This window comes from Diadema antillarum, unplaced genomic scaffold (assembly GCF_040938485.1).
Source record: "Diadema antillarum isolate AM-2024a unplaced genomic scaffold, OU_Dant_1.0 scf00000071, whole genome shotgun sequence".
Lineage (NCBI taxonomy): Eukaryota > Metazoa > Echinodermata > Echinoidea > Diadematoida > Diadematidae > Diadema > Diadema antillarum.
Window position 1 is genome coordinate 5,822,188 of NW_027270960.1, and position 18,414 is coordinate 5,840,601.

An 18,414-nucleotide genomic window follows, 5' to 3' on the forward strand; every position below is an offset into this window, starting at 1 on the left:
AGAAGAGTTGCACTATTCAACTCGGCTTTGCCTTGTTGAATAGAGCTCCTCCATCTTCACCTCATACGAAATCTTGTACCATCACACTCATGACCATTTATCATTTGCATAATATTTGTCAGTATGATGCAGGCTATCCTTCAAAGATGCCTGCAGGATGGGGCTGAAAATGTGATTACTAATGTATTCCAAACAGCCTGCCTTTAACACTGCCTCTTGGTCATGCATTCAACATTAACCTTAACCCTAAAAAGACTGGGCTATTTTGGTAGCTCGAAAGACTGGGGGGGGCCTCAAGGGCCCCCCTAAAATCTCGGCCGTGGATCGCGCGATCGCCGCGGAACTTTGCACAATGGTAGTGTGCGATGTAATCTACAAGATCGTGTCTTTAAATTTTCCAAAATAGACTTCTTTTATTTTATTGTGATTAATTATGATAATTTATGCAAGAAATCAGAATCTTTCATCTAAATCAGTAAATAAAGCTCCAAAAGTGCTCATTTTTTATATAATTTATCTTTGTGGCATTCTTAGCAAATGTACTTGAAAAAAAATTCGGTATCAAAATTAATTTCTTATTTATTTTATTGTTTCATGAATTTCTTATGTATTTCTTTGTTTTTTCGACCTTTTGTTTTTGTTGTTTTTTGTAACAAAATTTGTCACAGACACTTTTTGAAGCATAATACTCCTAAAACAAACTAATTTTAGCCATTGAGAGTAAAAATAAGCATATTTATATGAACCATGTGAAAAAACTCAATTTGCATTGACTTTGTACACAAAATCACATTTTTCAGCCATTTTTGGCCTCACGTGCATGTACAAAAAGTCATGTAACTTCAGAACCGTACCCCCAGGCGTCACAAATTTGGTGTCAAAATGTGCGGGAAACTCAAAAGAAAAAAGTCATGGAGCATCGCGGCGAGAGCATTGCGTGTTGCAGAGTAATCGTGCGAAATGTCGAGGGGGGGGCGGCTCCGAGGCCCCCCCCCCCCCCCCCCCCCAGTGCAGTTAGGGTTAACTCACTGAGGAAGGGCCGATTTGGCTACAATAGACCCCTGGCCAAGTATACTCGGGACTAGTCTTCAACGGGTTAAAAAGTCCCTGCGATCCAAATGTACATGTATATTGACCTTTTTACACAGGCTAGCACATGGTATACAATTGTGTTTATATTACTTCTGTTGTGTCAATGCAAACATATTAAAATGAAGGGAAAATGACAAGACCGTCAGATATTTAGTACATGAAAATTTTGCAGTTGTGAATACCATTATTGGTCATATTCTTTCCATTAGGTTGTGGAAACTTAAAATTCCTTCTAAAAGCTAAAAAGCAATAAGGTGTTCTTCAAGTGAGGACATCAAACAGAAATTTAGTGGAGACAGAGCTGACAGATTCTTACCTCAGTGTCTGTCGGACCTCCGCGATGCTCTGGGTGAAACTGGGCTGTGAAGAACGGTTTTGATGCATGCATGATGCCCTTTAAGTACAGAAAGGAGATAACAAGTGGTTGATGTCGGTAGACAGAGAAAAGATGTAGACTTCACTGGTTTGGTTCATCATTTTGTTTCTTTTTTTTTTCTCTTTTCCTGAATGCACTGGACAGCTTGCTAATTTCCCATGGAATCTTTCTTTTTCTGCCTACATTCAGCAGCTTGTAGATCTCAAATTGGTCATAGCAACCAGTCTAACTAGATCCCCCCCCCCCCCATGAAGGGAAAGGTAGCACTTATGCTGGGTCCTAATAAAGCCAACTCCAAAATACGAGTATTGCAACCAAAAAAAAAAAGAAAAAAAGAATAAATAAATGAATGAATGAACGAACGAACAAACAAATGAACAAACAAATGAACGAACGAACAAACGAACGAACGAACGGACAGACGAATGAAGGAACGAACCAATCAGTTAATCAATAAATCAATAAATTTTTAAATAAAAAAGTGTGCCTTTTACAAGAGACATTGTTGTAAATGACATGATGCATTTCAATATCATCAAAGCGCTAAGCCTCTACTGAACGAGTAGGCCCGTAAACAGCCTCTTAGTCTCACCTCATTTGTCTTGTCGTTGGCATTGATGAAAACTGGTGACCACTCTGGAGGCAGCTGGTCACTGTTGATGGCAAACCCGTGGTTCTGAGATGTGATGAAGGCCTGTCCATTCAGCATATTGATGACCGGCTGATTGTGTCCCCTGTAGAGTACCAAGCACACAAGTATTTAAAGGAGATACATACTACTGAAATGAAGGGCACTCTTTGAGGAATAGTGCAACTGCAGCAAGCGTAGTATGCACATAGCACTTCAGAAATATAACTTGTCTGAAGATGTCATCAACATCATACATACATTATGTGTCAACAATTATGATTTAAAGAAGTGACGCATTTGCCTCACAGAAAATTTAGTATAGAAACGGGTGACATATGCAGAAACAACAACTGACAATCAATTCCTGCACAACAGTAGTGAGAATCATCATGTAGAATCTCCCATGATACCCATTCACCCCAACTATCATTACGAAATTTACAATAATATTTTGTGAAAAAGTAGAACTACTGCTTATACTCTTTTAAAACAAACAACTAATAAAATATACTCAAACTAGAAAAGTACTCTAAGAGTGCAGACCTTCGCCAAGCAGATCATTTCAACCGCATATCTTGTTCTTCCATAGAGATCAGTGATTTCAACCCACACGTATGCATGCTGAAAAATTGCCTGATTTCCCAATATAGAAGCCTTCTGTTACATCATCAACTTCCAGCTGTGCTGTGCGCCTCACCCAGGCAGAAACTAGAGCACGAACTTTAGTGCGCATATGTGCAAACCTAAAAAATGTGCAGATTGTAGTTCCAACTTCATTGACCCCACTGAATGAATGAATGAAGGAATGAAAATGAATGAATGAATGAAAATGAATGAATGAATGAAATCTGTTCCTTGTGTCATTCTCAACTTTTCCTGTAAGTTTCATCAAAATCCGTTGACAACTTTTTTGAGTTATTTTGCACATGGACAAACCAACAAACTAACACTGATGAAAACATAACCTCCTCCCTTGGTACAGGTAATAATACTACTTTATCAAAGTCAGCAAACCAGGAGTGGCACTCTGCTTCAAAAAACACTCACCGATTGCCCAGCGGGAGTTTGTAGGATGAGGCACCAGCAGCCAAACCAGTGAGCTGGTTCCCCATGCAGATACCAAACAGAGGATTGGGGTTGTCTTGAGCCAGAACCTGCCAGTGAAGATGACAAAGGATTTATGTGACATACAGCAGCAGGTGTCAGCATCTCAGACCAAGTAACGGGGGGTTGGGGGGGGGGGGGGGTTGGGGGGGGGGGGTGAGGGGCATCTCCTATGAGATACCAGAGCTGACCATGGATGCGGCAAATACCTTTTCTCGGTCTGACCATCGGATGTCCAAAGAAAATTCCTGGCAGGAGTTCCAAAAGCTATCTGCATTCATAAAGTAGTGGATGGCAGAAACTGCTAAACTCTGAGTAATACAAATCCAGAGTGTTCTATGCCAGCAAATTGTGAGCGATTTTGCTGACCATAACACTTAATGTACTTTTATTATCAACTGACATGCACGCTGGAGTGACTTTGTGAATACGAACACGTGTGTCTGGAAACTGATCATCAATGAACAGAGATTACCTACCCCTACTGTGCCACCATGGCCTTCCTGTTGGACTGAGGTATATCGATACACCAGAGTTACTTCTTTGTAGCTGGCTAACTTTACGACTAGGTAGTGTTCGGAGGTTATGTTTGGAGAGATTTTAAACCGAGTGCTGACCAAAAAACAAAAAAAAAGGTTTGGCAAACTAGGCTACGCTCCATCTATGGCACACAAAGGTTAAAGGAGACCTCCAGATAATTTTCAGATTTTCACATTTGAACAAGGATAAATTACTTATACCCGAGTACAGAGTTTCAGAATTTATAGTGATTGGGATGAGGAATAAGAATGTATTAAAATTTAAAACAAATTTAAATGAGTAAGTATGATGACATGGCAGCCTCACCATTAGAATGCATGAGTTGGGGCTCAAGGAAACAGAACAAAAGAAGAAGGTATGCATACATTCTACACAGGTGATCTTGTCAATCAAGCGGTAAGGTAATGGAATTACACTGGTACATTTGTGAAGAATGTGAGGATCTTAATTCATCAACACTGTTCAGAGTAATTGTTTAAGATTTTTCAGAGTATTGGTTTCTCTGCTCAAAGACCGAGAAGAATTCCACAAATCTGTGCATGGAGCTGTCGATTAATGCACTACATGATGTGAAATTATGAAAATCATCTGCAATACCCCTCTAATGTATCCTCAGCACAAAAAGCTTGACCAATGACACACAATCCCGCCATCATGTTAGACAGTTTTATTCATATCACAGCACAGTCTACTCACCTTCTGCAGGTTTTCTATGGTGGTCTTAGCCAGAGCGGGGTCTCCTGGTCCATTGGAGATAAAGAGGCCATCATACTCCATCTGATTGAAGTCATGATCCCATGGAACCAAGTGAACTTCTGCTCCCCTCTAACAAAGAAAAAACATAGCAACTGCACATTTACTTATTTGAGTCATATACAGTATAAGCAAGAAATATTTGCAGTATGAAATTTTCAGGAAATGGAGCCGACTGCCTTTTTCCACAGCATATTTTTGCAATTTGGAATCAATATTAGAGTGTAGACAATAACCTTTGTGTGCATCTTAATTTTGCGAATCTTGGTTCTCACAAAATTTGCAAAATCACAATGTGCACAAACATTTCTGGTTTTACAATAGTCTGGTATGACATCCCACCTGTTTTGCTTACCAGGCATATACCAGTAGTCAGTGGTTAGCGTGTGCAATCTTGGGGAAATGTACATGATTACCAAAGACACTGCCTCCAGCTGCTGCAGAACTCCGCTGCTAGATTAGTAACTCTCAGAAACTGTAAGCCGTTTTAATATCTCTGTGGGTCATGAGGTTTGAATGGTGCAACAAGGCAACTTTAACAGAAACAGGCAGCCACCCTCAGATCTCTTGGACCTGCTTTTCCCAGACAATCAATTAAGTGGTGAATACAAGTAGTTTCACTCTACACACTGTATCATTTCTTCGATGCGAGTGTGGTCCTTTTTCAGGACCACACTCAAACTCATGATCTCGAGGACAGCAGGAACATACTTGACAGAAACATTGAGATTGAGTTTGTCCTTTTTCGGGCCACACTCCACATCTACGTAATACATAGTGCACAGTGAAACCACTCACCACACAAAGATTCATTTGGAAAAGCAGGCCATTCTACCACCATGGAAATCTTCAGAGAACACGGGAGTCTTGTTATAAACATCAACAGTGATCATTAATTTACACTTTGATGTGTGGGTAAAACAGTGTTTTGTTTTTTTAATGTACCCACCTGAATGAGACTGCGAATGATGTTATGCTTGATGCCACAGTCCACCGTCACCACTTTGTATGGGTTCCCTTTGCCATAGATCTTCACCTCTTTGGTCGACACCTCCGCCATCAGGTTCCTTTGGTTGGGGTCATCGAACTCTACAGGGTCACCCTCAAACTCAATCTTACACAAGATTGTACCCTAAGAATTCAAACAAGCCGAGAGGTTTGTCGGGAGGGATGTATGAATCACCTCTTGAGATGTGCATGCTTTTCCTAAACCAGTTTCAATCAATATTTATGGAAAAGAAGTACACAAACGAAATGTATCTACCATAAACTTTCCGGCTACTCAGCAATATTGTGAGTGGGTGCAATCACACACACACACAGATAAAATTATCTACAGTAGAAGCAAATTTGCACCAAATCTGCATCTAACTCTCAACATAAAGTCTGTTGGGAACTACAATACATGTAAGGCATAATATTTCTCAACCAGCTACTAACCAATTCTTCCAATCTGACCAAAATTTATCGTACTATGTCTATATACTTGCTTCATTAAATTTTGTACATACTATAAACATCAAAGCCTCCTACATTTGCATCTTTTTCAAAATTTAATAAGTTAACAGACCCTTTGCAGTGCTTGTGATAGTTGTACACATGTGCGTACATATGAACCTTGCCTTGCTCTCTCTTGCACGTAGCATAAAAGTTTGAACTCTTAACCTGTCATTTTAGTTTTCTTTACCCTTCATGGATGTAGCTGACATTTGCCCCACCACTTGGACGTGATTTACACTATACGGATCAAGTCATGTGAAACAATGTGATAATCCTACACAAGGGCTTGCTGCAATACAAAACAAATCATGAGGTTCATAAATACTGGCATCCATCTGCAGAAATCAGCTCAAGATCACTGAAGAAAAGCACAGAGAGGGTGTAAAGCCAGCCAAATAATAACACAGCATAGTGAAGGGTTTGAGATGCTGGCTCAGTATTCCACCAGCCACGGTGGGAAAAGAGAATCTCGCCTCGTGAAAGGTTTGAGATGTTTGCTGGGTGTTCCACCAGCCACGGTGGGAAAAGAAAATCACACCTAGTGAAAGGTTTGAGAAGCTGGCTGTGTGTGCCATCAACCGCGGTGGGAAAGAGAATCTAACCTAGTGAAGGGTTTGAGATGTTAGCTGGGTGTTGCACCAGCCATGGTGGGAAAGAGAATCTCACCTAATGAAGGGTTCGAGATATTAGCTGGGTGTTCCACCAGCCCTGGTGGGAAAGAGAATCTCACCTTGTCCCTGACTCTCTTGGTCAGCATGCGGGTATCAATGCCAAAGAGGGCGGGGACCTCCTCTTCCTGCAGCCACTCGGACAGGGACTTGACCGAGTTCCAGTGGCTGTAGTTGTAGGAGTAGTCCTGGACCAAGAGTCCTGACACCTATTGCCAAAAAGGAAATAGGAGTAAATTGTTCCTTTATTTCATTATGGAGCCTGTATATGGAATATATTTTGTGCTTGTTTTTCCCATATTTCACCAGCTGAGTGTCATTCATGAATTTTACAACACATCCACACACAAAAAAAAACATTATCTCTGATCCCAACATGAATGCAAAGCTTGCCCCCAACAATATAGGACTGCTCTAAGATATGTGGCATTTCTTCTGGTCTACGGGCACACAACACTCGCAACTGATTGACAAATTGCCCTTATTATTCAGACATCTGTCTTTACTGTCTGCTCTAAACGAACCTGTATCTTTTCGGACTCCACAAACTTCATCAGACCGTGTTCGTCAATTGCATGGGTGTCGGGGACGCCATAGTTGCCGACAATCGGAAAGGTCAAGGTCAAGATCTGACCTCTGTAGCTTGGGTCAGTCAAAGACTCTGGGTACCTGAGTAGAAATGGGGAACAAATGGAGAATCATCTAAAAGGAAAAGATGTTGTGAGGAGTATTTTCGTATTCTCAGAATAAACAAAAAAGATTTTGACTTTAAAGCACAAAACATCCAAATTGAGTAATCTAAGCGTTAATTCCTGGATAAGATGTCTTACTCAATTCATACCTCTGGACCAGAAAAAAGAGAAAAAAAGTGGTAAATCTTGTACATCTTCTTGATTATATCACATATGATATACAGCAAGAATATAAAGCAAAGTTTTGGTAAATTTGTTTCTTTGGGGAGTAGGCTTTAAGGCTGGCTGATCATGATATCAGGCTTTCCTTCACAACTGTATTTTTGTAGTACTTTCCAATACAGTTACATCCCTTAGGCAATATAATCATATCTATCACACACCCGATACAATTATATATATCTTATGAATATGGAATACAGTATGTCCAAAAAAAAATTACAATGGGGCCCTCCGCAATGATATCTTTAAAAATAGTTCATCAATCTAAATACAAATTCAGGGTATGAAACTATAACTCATTGCCCACATCTTACATAAAAACCCCATTCGATTTGCTTCAGTGGTCAAAGAAAAATACGGAATTTTGTAGAGGATGTCGGGAATCTCTTCTGTCCAAATTCTGTCTATTATTCACACACAAGAGCATTGAATTGCTAAAATTGGAAGAATCAGACTCATGACATGCTTTACAACAATCCACATTTTTCTGCAACAGATTCACCAAATTGAATGGAGTTTTCTGCAAAATAGAGCTAAGATGTTATATTTTAAGACCCTGAAGTAGCACTTAGACAGGTTGATCATAAAATATGAGGTGTTATCAATTCAAAAATCTGATTGTAATTTTGGGGGCGACTTACTGCAGAAGGTCACCCAAAAAAATTACAATCAGATATTCACATTGATAATGCCCAATATGATTAATTTTTTAAAATGCTACTTCAGGGTCTTAAAATATAACATTTTAGCTCTATTTTGCAGAAATCCCCATTCGATTTGGTTCAGCGGTCACAGAGAAAATGAATGTGGATTGTTGTAAAGCATGTCATGAATCGGATTCTTTAGAGTTTAGCATTTCGATGATCTTGTGTGTGAATAATAGACAGAACTTGGACAGAAGAGATTCCCGACATCCTCTACAAAATTCTGTATTTCTCTTTGACCACTGAAGCAAGTCGAGTGGGGTTTTCTGTAAGATGTGGGCAATGAGTTATAGTTTCATACCCTGAATTTGTATTCAGATTGATGAACTATTTTTAAAGATATCATTGCGGAGGGCCCCGTTGTAATTTTTTTGGGGACATACTGTATAGTAGCAGCTGCATCATTTATTGTACGTAGAAAATGTGGGCTGGGTTTTGTGTGTGTGTCTGTGTCTTCACTTGACGCTACAAATGACAAAATTTTAGAACCTTACCCAACAAGACCTGTGTTGAAGACCAGTTCACCAGCAGTAGACTTCTGGTGTCCAAAGGAGTAACCAGTGAATTTTGTTCCATCCTGAAGAATTAAGTGTGCTGTAGTGGGCTGCGGAAAAAAAAAAAGTTCAAACCATGCATTAGTACATTGGTAATCACAATGCCAATGTTTACAATACAATGAGTTCTTACCCAGCAAAGTACTAGTATCAGTATTCTGTCAAGTCAGACGGCCCCATCTAATACAGATGTATACAGTTACGTGACTGTAACCGTAGTTACCATGGCAACTACTTACATATAACTGATTGGTTGTTTTTTGTTTCCTGTTTCCTGTTCATCATTTATAAAGAAAAGGGTATGATGAATAGCATGCTTCAAATACAATTTTGTAATTGTACAGATACAATGTTTAGCAAAGATGATCAGTTAGTGACAAAAGTATTTACTTATTGATTTAAAAGAACCATTTTCATTCATTTGACCAGACAAAAAGAATTGCCCTCTAGCATATAAATGTACCTTCTTTTTCTCTGCTTGCAAGTTGGAGCTTGTTGACAGAAATCTGGACTTGTGAGCGAGGTACCGGGGGAGGGACCAGGTCTTCTTCAGGAGACCCGATACTGCTGTGAGATGAGCCATACCAAGAACTTTTGCAGATCAACAGCGGCTCATAGATAGTCCCAAGTTTCTGTCGAACGTGAAAAGAAAATGGGTTCATTCCACATATCTAATTCAATTTGCAATGACACTGAAGCTGCTACAATGAAATAATTGCCTTTTGCCAACTGTTGATAATGGCTGCGTCCTAATCCATATGATGTGGGAAGTATCTAATGACATTCACACCCTTCAATTCTGTTTGCTTTTATCATCATTAGACATTAATAAGAAGATCAATGGCACTTTTTAAATGTCAACAACTACTCATGACAAAGGTTTGCTATGATCAAAAATGAACACAAAAGGTATATATTATAGTTCCTGCTGGATTGGTTTCATGTAGGACACCCCCCACCCAGCTTGTCTTTGCGCGCGAACCGAAAACGATTATTATTGGTTAAGCTTTACACCCATGCGGGAAAATCTCGAAATTTTGGGCTTGGGCATATCGATATTCGGAATATCAGAGAATTTAGAGATTTATTTTTGTAGTCATGTACATTCCATTTTGGGGGTTTAGCGTGAGATTTCGTTTATCAGAGTGAGACAGTCAAAATTGGTTGAATTGCGTGAGTCTCATGCTCAATGCGTGAGAGTTGGCAGCCCTGCCCATGTACCTAGGCATTTTGATACCGGCAGCTTAACTTGCCAAGGTTTTTCAGCAGCATTCAATAATCCAGTCAAACTTGACTTACAATAGATACATTTGTACAAGACTAGCAAGCACACTGGGCTGTAACGATCTGCCTCAGTTCAACATGAAGGCCATAGCGACACAATAGGGATTAGGGGGATCAGGTAATCTCTATTCAACAACAAGACCCCTGTGCTTATTGGCACAGACAACGCTCCAAGGTGTGTGCCAAGTGGAAAACAAAACAAAGCACAGTAACAGTTACAGCTCAACAAAAAAAACCAAAAAAACAAACAAAACAAAAAATATGAGGTAACTGTCACAGTGAGAAACTGATTAGATTCTCTACTAAATGGTAGCCAATCCAAGTTCTAATATTCTCTTGATAATTGCACGGGGGAAAATGGCTTCACAAAACAAGGGCCACTTGGCTGCCCACCTACATGATGGAAGGACCATACTCAAGTTGGCCTTAGATTATCACTACAGGAGGCTGAATGCCAGTTCTAAGGGAGGAAGAAATGAAGGAGGGTAACTCAGAGGGACACCCCATCCTATGCAAGTAAGTCTTGCTTTGCACATGCATAATAGGAATAATAAAAAATACATACACATAGCATGGGCGGGTATAAGTCTTGCATTTTTTTCCGTTCATTAGGAGAAGAAATTTCCTGCAATAACCAGTAAGTTATTTTTGCTTAATGCAAAAAATATTACCATGTAGATTAGGAAAAAGAAAAAAAAACACAAATAACGACTCAAGTTTTGTTATTACAAATGCTTAATACATATATCCAGGAGGCTACATATTATGAAAGTGGGTGCTTATTGAAACACAAAATATATTTTGTCGAGATGGTAAAGATTTCTTTGTAATAGCTGGTAGTACCCATTACAAATCCTACCATTTCTGATCTTGATGGAATCCCATTTTCTTTGCTCAATTTTCCACTAATAAATTTCTGATCTCCTTAGAACTCATATTTCCTAGGAAACCTGCAATTCATACAAACTTCAGCTTTTTGAAGATTTTCTTCCATTTTCTATTTCTCTCTGCACTCTTGTAACATATATAAATATTAGCAAATGACTAAATAAACATTTTTTTTAATGTGTATTTCTTTGTTGCTCTTTCACAACCAAGGAACCATGTCCTCATATTAGGAATTCATTTTAATTACACAATTAAAATGACTCCCTCATACCTGGAAATGGTTCATTGGTTGTAAATGAGTAACACAGAAATATACAGTAAAAAATTGTTTAATGAGGGATTCACTTTAATTACGATTAAAATGAATCCCTCATATACAATTTGTACCTGGACATGGTTCATAGGCTGTGAAAGAGTAACAAAGAAATACACAGTAAAAATTTTTATTAAGTCATTTGCTAATGTTCTTCTTTAATGGGCTCATTTTTCAGCATTGTTCAAGGCAAACTCATAACTGGGCAAGAGTTCCGTTATTGCTGCTGAATTTATGCAACTGCAGGTCAAATTTAGTGGAAGGTATGTAATGGAAAGTCTCTTTTCCAAAACTGTACACTAAAGGGCATAACAGCATCACTGTAAAAACTGGATTTCTATTCCACTATCTTGACTTATTTAGTTACACAGGAAGGTGTGTCCCTTTGCTCTCCTATGAGTGATCTTTTTCGAGTTTGGTCTTCCCTGGGCTTGATGTTTAGCCTCCTTCAGGGGAATGCACAAGTCACTTTCAATTTGGTCTCGTCAGTGGGCTGGAGGACGTCCAGGCATTTTTTTTTTCTTTCTTTAAAGAAAGTCACTCTTCAAGGCTTGGAATGGGATCCTCTATGTGAGAGCATACGGAACGGTCTACATGGCCAAACCACTTCAGTCACCTTATGGATTCTTCATCGCAGATGGTGTTGGTAAGATGAAGCCTCTGCCTAATTTCCTCATTTCTTACATTTTGTATGTTGTCGATGAGTCTTACACCAAGGATTTCTCGTAGGCAGCTCATTTTGAAGGCGTCTAATTGATGTTGCTGAGCTTGGCGTAGTGTCTAAGACTCAGCACCATAGATGGCAATACGGAGGATGAGTGCTTTGTACATTCTCACTCTGAGTGATCTGGGGATTATCTGGCTGGTCCATACCGTACTTTTCAGCTTGCCGAATGCCCAGGCAGCTTATCTGCCATGACGTTTCACATCATTTATCACTGAAGGGATGTTACTGCCCAAGAAGTCACTACTTTGTCGACAACTACCCCATTCAGGGATCTATGACATTTGTCTTGCAACACAACTTTGCATTTGCTGAGCTTGATTTTCACTCCCCATCTGCTGCATGCCTCATCCAGTTTGTTTGTTGACACTTGCAGCGTTTAATAGACAAGGTCCATCAGTGTGGTGTCATCTGGTATTAGATTATTACACATATTACCTATAGATGCGGATTCCACTGTCTTAATTTGGGAGTCTCTCATAGCATATTTAAGAAACAAGTTGAAGAGGCTGGGGAAAAGGAGACATCCTTGTCTAACTCCCATCGTAACTTTAAACCAGAACTTCCTGTTGACAATGACGGAGCATTCTGTTTGTTTATTATGTTTGCAATTCTACAAGGTCTATCATTACCTTTTCTGCACCAGTGGAGCGCAGACATTTCTAAAAGGCTTCTCTCATGAAGGTGTTAAATGCAGCCTTGAAATCTACAAAGTTCCAGTGAAGTGCAACGTTTCTTTCTTTTGCCTTTTCGACGATGTGCCGCACAGTAAATACTGCATTTGTTGTGCCATGTGACTGCTGAAAAACACATTGTTCTTCAGTCAAGTATTTTATTAGATCACTTTGTTTTACTTTGTTTTGGACGTCTCAGCCTTTCCAAAGCCAATTTTCATCAAATAAACTCTGAATTCCTCTTAGTACCAGTGCAGTACCGGTATGCTCTGTACTATTTCATAAGCGGTTTCTCGGTATCTCGGATAAAGTTCAAAGCACAATCTTCATCTCCACCAATACTATACCTTCCCTTTAAGATACAATGTGTGAAAGTATTCTTCCCAACATAGGGGCCATCTTAACTATGTCCTCTTTGTTCTTAGCTGACAGAAGTGTTTTATCTCACTATAAGAGAGTTTTTATTTATCAGTATCTTGTTCATAGGAATTGAAACTATTTCAGCAAGAATTCCTTATGTACAAGCCCCCACTAATTTTGCCATACCACTCTACATACCCTACCCTTGTTAGCTTTCACACAGATGCATGCTGTTCCTGTCACTTGTCAAATGTGCATACATACATGTACATGTGTGCATGTATCTGTGCGTAAGCTAACAAAGGTAGGGTAGTGTAGAGTACCGTGGCATGGCAAAATTACTAGTACGGGATACGTATTAAGGAACTCTTTCCATAATTCATATGAAGTGAACCCTTTAAGAGTAATTTAAAATCTGGAATCACATGGTTATGACAATGAGAAATGCATGTTCTTAAAAAACAAACAAGGTAACAAACAAATAAATTAATAATGATGACAATAATAAATTTGTCCATTCCAAATGAGGCAGGGAATAATAAACTCAAATTTGATTAGTAATTTCAGCTGATGAAAAATATCTTCAGTGATATCCTGTACACTTCTATGTAAGAAAACTGCTGTACACAAAAGTTAGTTTGTGTAGCAGTGGTGTAAAAATGCATAGCAAATTGCGATGCGATACCAAGAAAATTATTCCCTGTGAGGAAATGCTTATTGCTCCCTTCATGGGAATGACTGAAATCAACTTGAAAAGGGTTTACTGTATATTCAATATTGTACGACAGTTTCTGATTTGGACTTGGTTTAAACAATCAAAAACCTTATCTACCTGAACACATAAAGTACTATCATGATTAAATGTGACCCGCTACAACAAAAGGATCCTAAAGTCGCTGACGGGTGAGCCGAGAAAATCGACTTTGAAGTCAGATCGCCAAAATCTGTCAAAACGTTCAGATTTCTGTTTTACACAATTTTGTAGTCTAATGTATCTTCTATCATCTGCCGAAATTTCAAAGCTAAATGATCAAAGGAAAGGCCTGAAAATAGCATTTTTCTGGGCCATGCTCGGCTTACCCGTCAGCGACTTTAGGATCCTTTTGTTGCAGCGGGTCACAAATGTTTGTTGACAAGTGAGTCATATATTGGTTTACGATGTCTCTACCCAGCAGATGTCATGTTTGGCAGGTCAGATCTTATCAACAACCCAAATCTAATCACAGTTAGTAGAAACAACAAGATTATGTTAAATCTCATACAGTGATAACGAGGCTGTTGGTGTTAACTAAAGTTACACTCAGGTCTTAAGGAGTTCATGACTTGTTTAGTGTCTACAAGATCTCAAAATCCATCAGTCTTGTTTAAATGGCTTCTGTAGGTGTACCTCCCTGGTCTGACTTGGGGTGCATTCGAGCGCTCTCCTAAAGCGAACTGTACCGTACCGTATCCACGCCAGAGGAGTGCTCGAACGGTCCTAAAGCCATCCACTTCAAGATGTGCTCCAAAAGCGTACCAAAGCGTACCAAAAGTTCGCTGTAAAGCATGCGCGTATCATGTGCACACGTCACAATGCAAAAACATCATTCCTTTTGTTCGGGACAGGTGCAAGTAGTTCAAGCGCCAGGTGGATGACATTCTTCCAAAAAATGTGTGACCTTTTCTAAAAATAACTTGTGAGGTACACTTTCTCCACAGAGCGCTCGAACGCTCCAAAACTGGCACAGTTCGGTACGGTACGCTTTAGTTCAGTTCGCTTTGGTTCGCTAGAGCGTTCAAACGCACCCTTGGAGCCATGGACTAACACATTGTATATCATCGACTCTTAAATAAATAAGGCTGTGACAAGACTAGAAAAACAAGGAAAAACAACAACAATCAGAATAGAGAAGAAACCATTTTGAGAAAATAATGTTGTCTCTAGAATGTGAGATAAACCAAGTCAAGTGTATTCATGATTGTAAAATGTGATATAAAATACATTGTCATCGCTTGTTGACGTGCTGCTGTATCCAGCAAATTGTCGGGCCATGCATCTAGCATATCAAATGATTGTGATGGTAAACGGTACGACACTCGTGGTTACAACGTGGGCTGTATACACCACCTAAAAATTTGATAGATACAGGTTGTACTGTAGATGTGGTAGATTTCTACATACTTATACTAAGCCTTATTACTTTATGGTATTACTAGTGGTACTGCAAAGTGAAAAGGAAAAAAACAAACAGAAGTGCACCAAGTTCTTCAAGAAGATGTATGTCTATCAATCGGCATCCGCACCAAGGTTTGACCGTGTGCAAAAGCATTTGATCTAGGTTTCTCATAGTATAATATACAAGTAGCAGGTGGTGGAATTTTTGATGGTGTTGTGGTCAATGGCAGCTTGCATTGATAAGAAATACCAGTTATACGGGGGGGGGGGGGGGGGGGGGGGGATCTAACAATGTAATATGTTACAGTAAATCTAATGTTAAATCTACGACCCCACTGGTGTGTCTCAGACTACATATCCCCTAGGCCTATGTACAATATGTATGATGATGACTATTTGCAGTATTATGACTTCAGTGGAGAGGAGAGGACACCTACATCATAATTTCAAACTTCTTTGGCCCCTAAACCCTTCCTGGATTGTCAGGAATAATGAACTGATGTCCAACACCCTGTAGCAGCACAATGAGTCATACTCTCATTTTCTCTACCGACTCTCCGACCATATCCGCTCATGGTCACACTACAATGTAATATTTAGATTTATAAGCACAATTTTACGACCACTCAGGCCCACTGTATAGCAAGCACTCATACACACCTAGATCTATATCTATCCAAAATTTCTCGCAAATGTAACTTCACCTCAAGTCACCATGGCAACGCAAGATGGACACCCTTTCCAACCAATCCCCTTCTTCCTTCGCTCCACATCTTGTAGAAGTTTCACACGCCTGTAACACTACTCATTCAAAAAATTCCACTTTTCACACTCACTAACGTTACACTTCTTGACCAGCTTTTAATGTGAAAGCACGGAAATGTCAAGTTGTAAATTAGTATTGTTAACTTGCCAAACTTCATCATCAAACATTGGACTCGCGAACTTCCCTCTCTCCTTCTCAATCTATCTATCTCTCTTTCCATCTCTAATTTCGCAGTCCAGTAGAGCATTCACCATTGTGCTAATTCACCTTTAATATTTACTGGAATCATATTTTGTGTCGCGTTTTTTAATCTTGTGTAGACCCTATTTGCTAAACGGGAGAAATGCAATAAACTGAACTTCCAATTGGAGGACCAATTCCTGCAACATCATCGACTCCAGAGTCCAGGCTCAGCTCCGAAGTGCAGAGTATCTTCTTGTGTTTAATATGGAAAAAACAAATGGTGAGTAGAAGGATTTATTATCTACGATTTATTAACATCCTACTACAAAACCCTGTTTTGGCTTAACCGGTCAGTGCAGTCGGCTCCTGAAAAGACTCTTTAGTCTTGACGAAACATCATACAGACAAGTGTACATAGCCCGACCAGGCAGACGCCGTGCAGAGCTTTTTTACAGCAACTGACTGGGCTGTGTAACAGCGTTTTAGTATAGACGACACACAGCATTGCAATTCCTTGGTGTTACCGTTATCTTTAAAAAAAGGAACAAACAAACAAACAAACAAACAAACAAAAACATAGCTCAAGGGAGTCTCAGGCCCCGGCCAAGCATGTCGATTGAGTCAGGTTCTCGCAACGAGGGTGTCACGCATCAAGCACGACCACGACGCACGGCCACGGGTCATCGGAGCATGACAGCTGCTCTGTGTGCTCGGGCACTAGGCACCTATTGCATCGCCTACCCCGACGAACGCCCTTTATCGCGACACACGGGGCCGGGTCAAATGCTGCTGCCCGGCACGGGGCCGCGAAGCGAGTCTGTGTCCGTGTGAAGTCTAAAACTAGACCTATGAAAATGCATCAAGCGTTCTCGGTATCCCTCATTATCTAATACTTACGGTCAGAAAGGGCAGGAAAGCATCACAGGTGTATACACAAATTAGATTGAAGGGGTGCTTCTTGATCTTTTCAGCATGAAGCTCACTGCATCCACATCCCTTGGTTAGCCGGTTGATATTTCAAAACAAATTTCTATCCTGCATAACTGCACGATCAATGACCCGATAGATAATCGATTGAACCGAAAATAAACGAAGGAAAAAGTTACAATTTAAATAGGGTCTACACTAAATTTCAGCTCACTCCTGAAACTCTTGCGTTTTTCCGAAAACAGCTGACGAGAGCTACATAATCGAAGCATATCGAATATTGCTCGTGCAGAATCAATTTCCTTCTCTACCGAAAAGAGTCAGTAGATTCAACAGACATTGAAATGTTCATGTCTACAATGTGATGAATTACTACCACGTGTTTGCACGTTTGTGGTTCGATTTTTTTTTCTTTCTTTATCTATTTTTTCCTCCTTTTTCTTTCTCCATCCAGGGGCGTGATCTTGCATCATGCATTGAATACGGCAATCGAGGATCGGATGTATTGCATCATGCGATTGGCTTTATTGGGTGTTCTGTGGCGTGGCCGGGGGGGGGGGGGGGGGGGGGGGGCTGAGAGCAAATTTCTTCGTCGGACAAATTTGCTCTAAGCCAATCAGATGCAAGGATTTCAGTAGCTTTTAACAATTTGTCAGACAAAATATCTGACAAAAAGCTTCATGAAATGCCCCCTGATCCCCACACTCCGCTTTCACGGTGACCTACGAGATGATTTTCAGACTTTAACAATTCATTGTTACATTTCCATAGGCCTATTCTTTGAACAACTATTATAGGCCCATATAACTTGCTAATTGTATACTGGGTAAGCCTACAAAGTTTAAGAGGAAGACCGGAATAGAACGTTTTTCAAAATGTTTAAATCACAATGAACAAGGTCGGTGACATGGCAGCTTAATTCACCATAAGATTGCATGAGTGCTATGTGGGCTGAAGGAAGCAGAACAAAAGAAGAAAGCTCGAAAGGAGAGGTGAACTTGTTGAGCAGGCGGGAAAGGAATTACATTGCTACATTAATCTGTAATAGGCCTATGTGAGCCTCAATGTCATTATCCGTATAATTGTTTTGGGGTTTTCAGGGTACATTGTGTATTGGGTTTCTCTTCCCCGAGGCCACAATAAATTCAACAAACCTAATATGGAGCTGTCGATATCATACCCCCATCATAATGTGAAATTATGAATATCGTCTGGGCTTCCCGTTGTTCTCGACTTGATTTATTTCTCTCTTCTGATTCTTCTCCCTTTCTCCCATACTCCCTAACGTGTCTTGTTCATCAACG

The 18,414-nt window shown here is 39.9% G+C and overlaps 1 protein-coding gene across 1 annotated transcript in view; it reads right to left on the bottom strand.

Annotated features, from left to right (window-relative positions):
* The window catches only part of LOC139717001 (carbamoyl-phosphate synthase [ammonia], mitochondrial-like), an 86,641-nt gene extending 69,457 nt beyond the window's left edge, over positions 1-17,184 (bottom strand). Inside the window, exons 1-10 of the mRNA XM_071628518.1 lie at positions 17,081-17,184; positions 9,300-9,468; positions 8,777-8,886; positions 7,189-7,333; positions 6,727-6,873; positions 5,446-5,628; positions 4,440-4,568; positions 3,147-3,253; positions 2,061-2,202; positions 1,409-1,486 (exon numbers count right to left, since the gene is read on the bottom strand). Of these exons, the coding sequence (XP_071484619.1) occupies positions 1,409-1,486; positions 2,061-2,202; positions 3,147-3,253; positions 4,440-4,568; positions 5,446-5,628; positions 6,727-6,873; positions 7,189-7,333; positions 8,777-8,886; positions 9,300-9,419 (1,161 nt within the window). The 5' untranslated portion in view covers positions 9,420-9,468; positions 17,081-17,184. The remainder of the gene's footprint in view (positions 1-1,408; positions 1,487-2,060; positions 2,203-3,146; positions 3,254-4,439; positions 4,569-5,445; positions 5,629-6,726; positions 6,874-7,188; positions 7,334-8,776; positions 8,887-9,299; positions 9,469-17,080) is intronic.
* Positions 17,185-18,414: the final 1,230 nt, after the last annotated feature.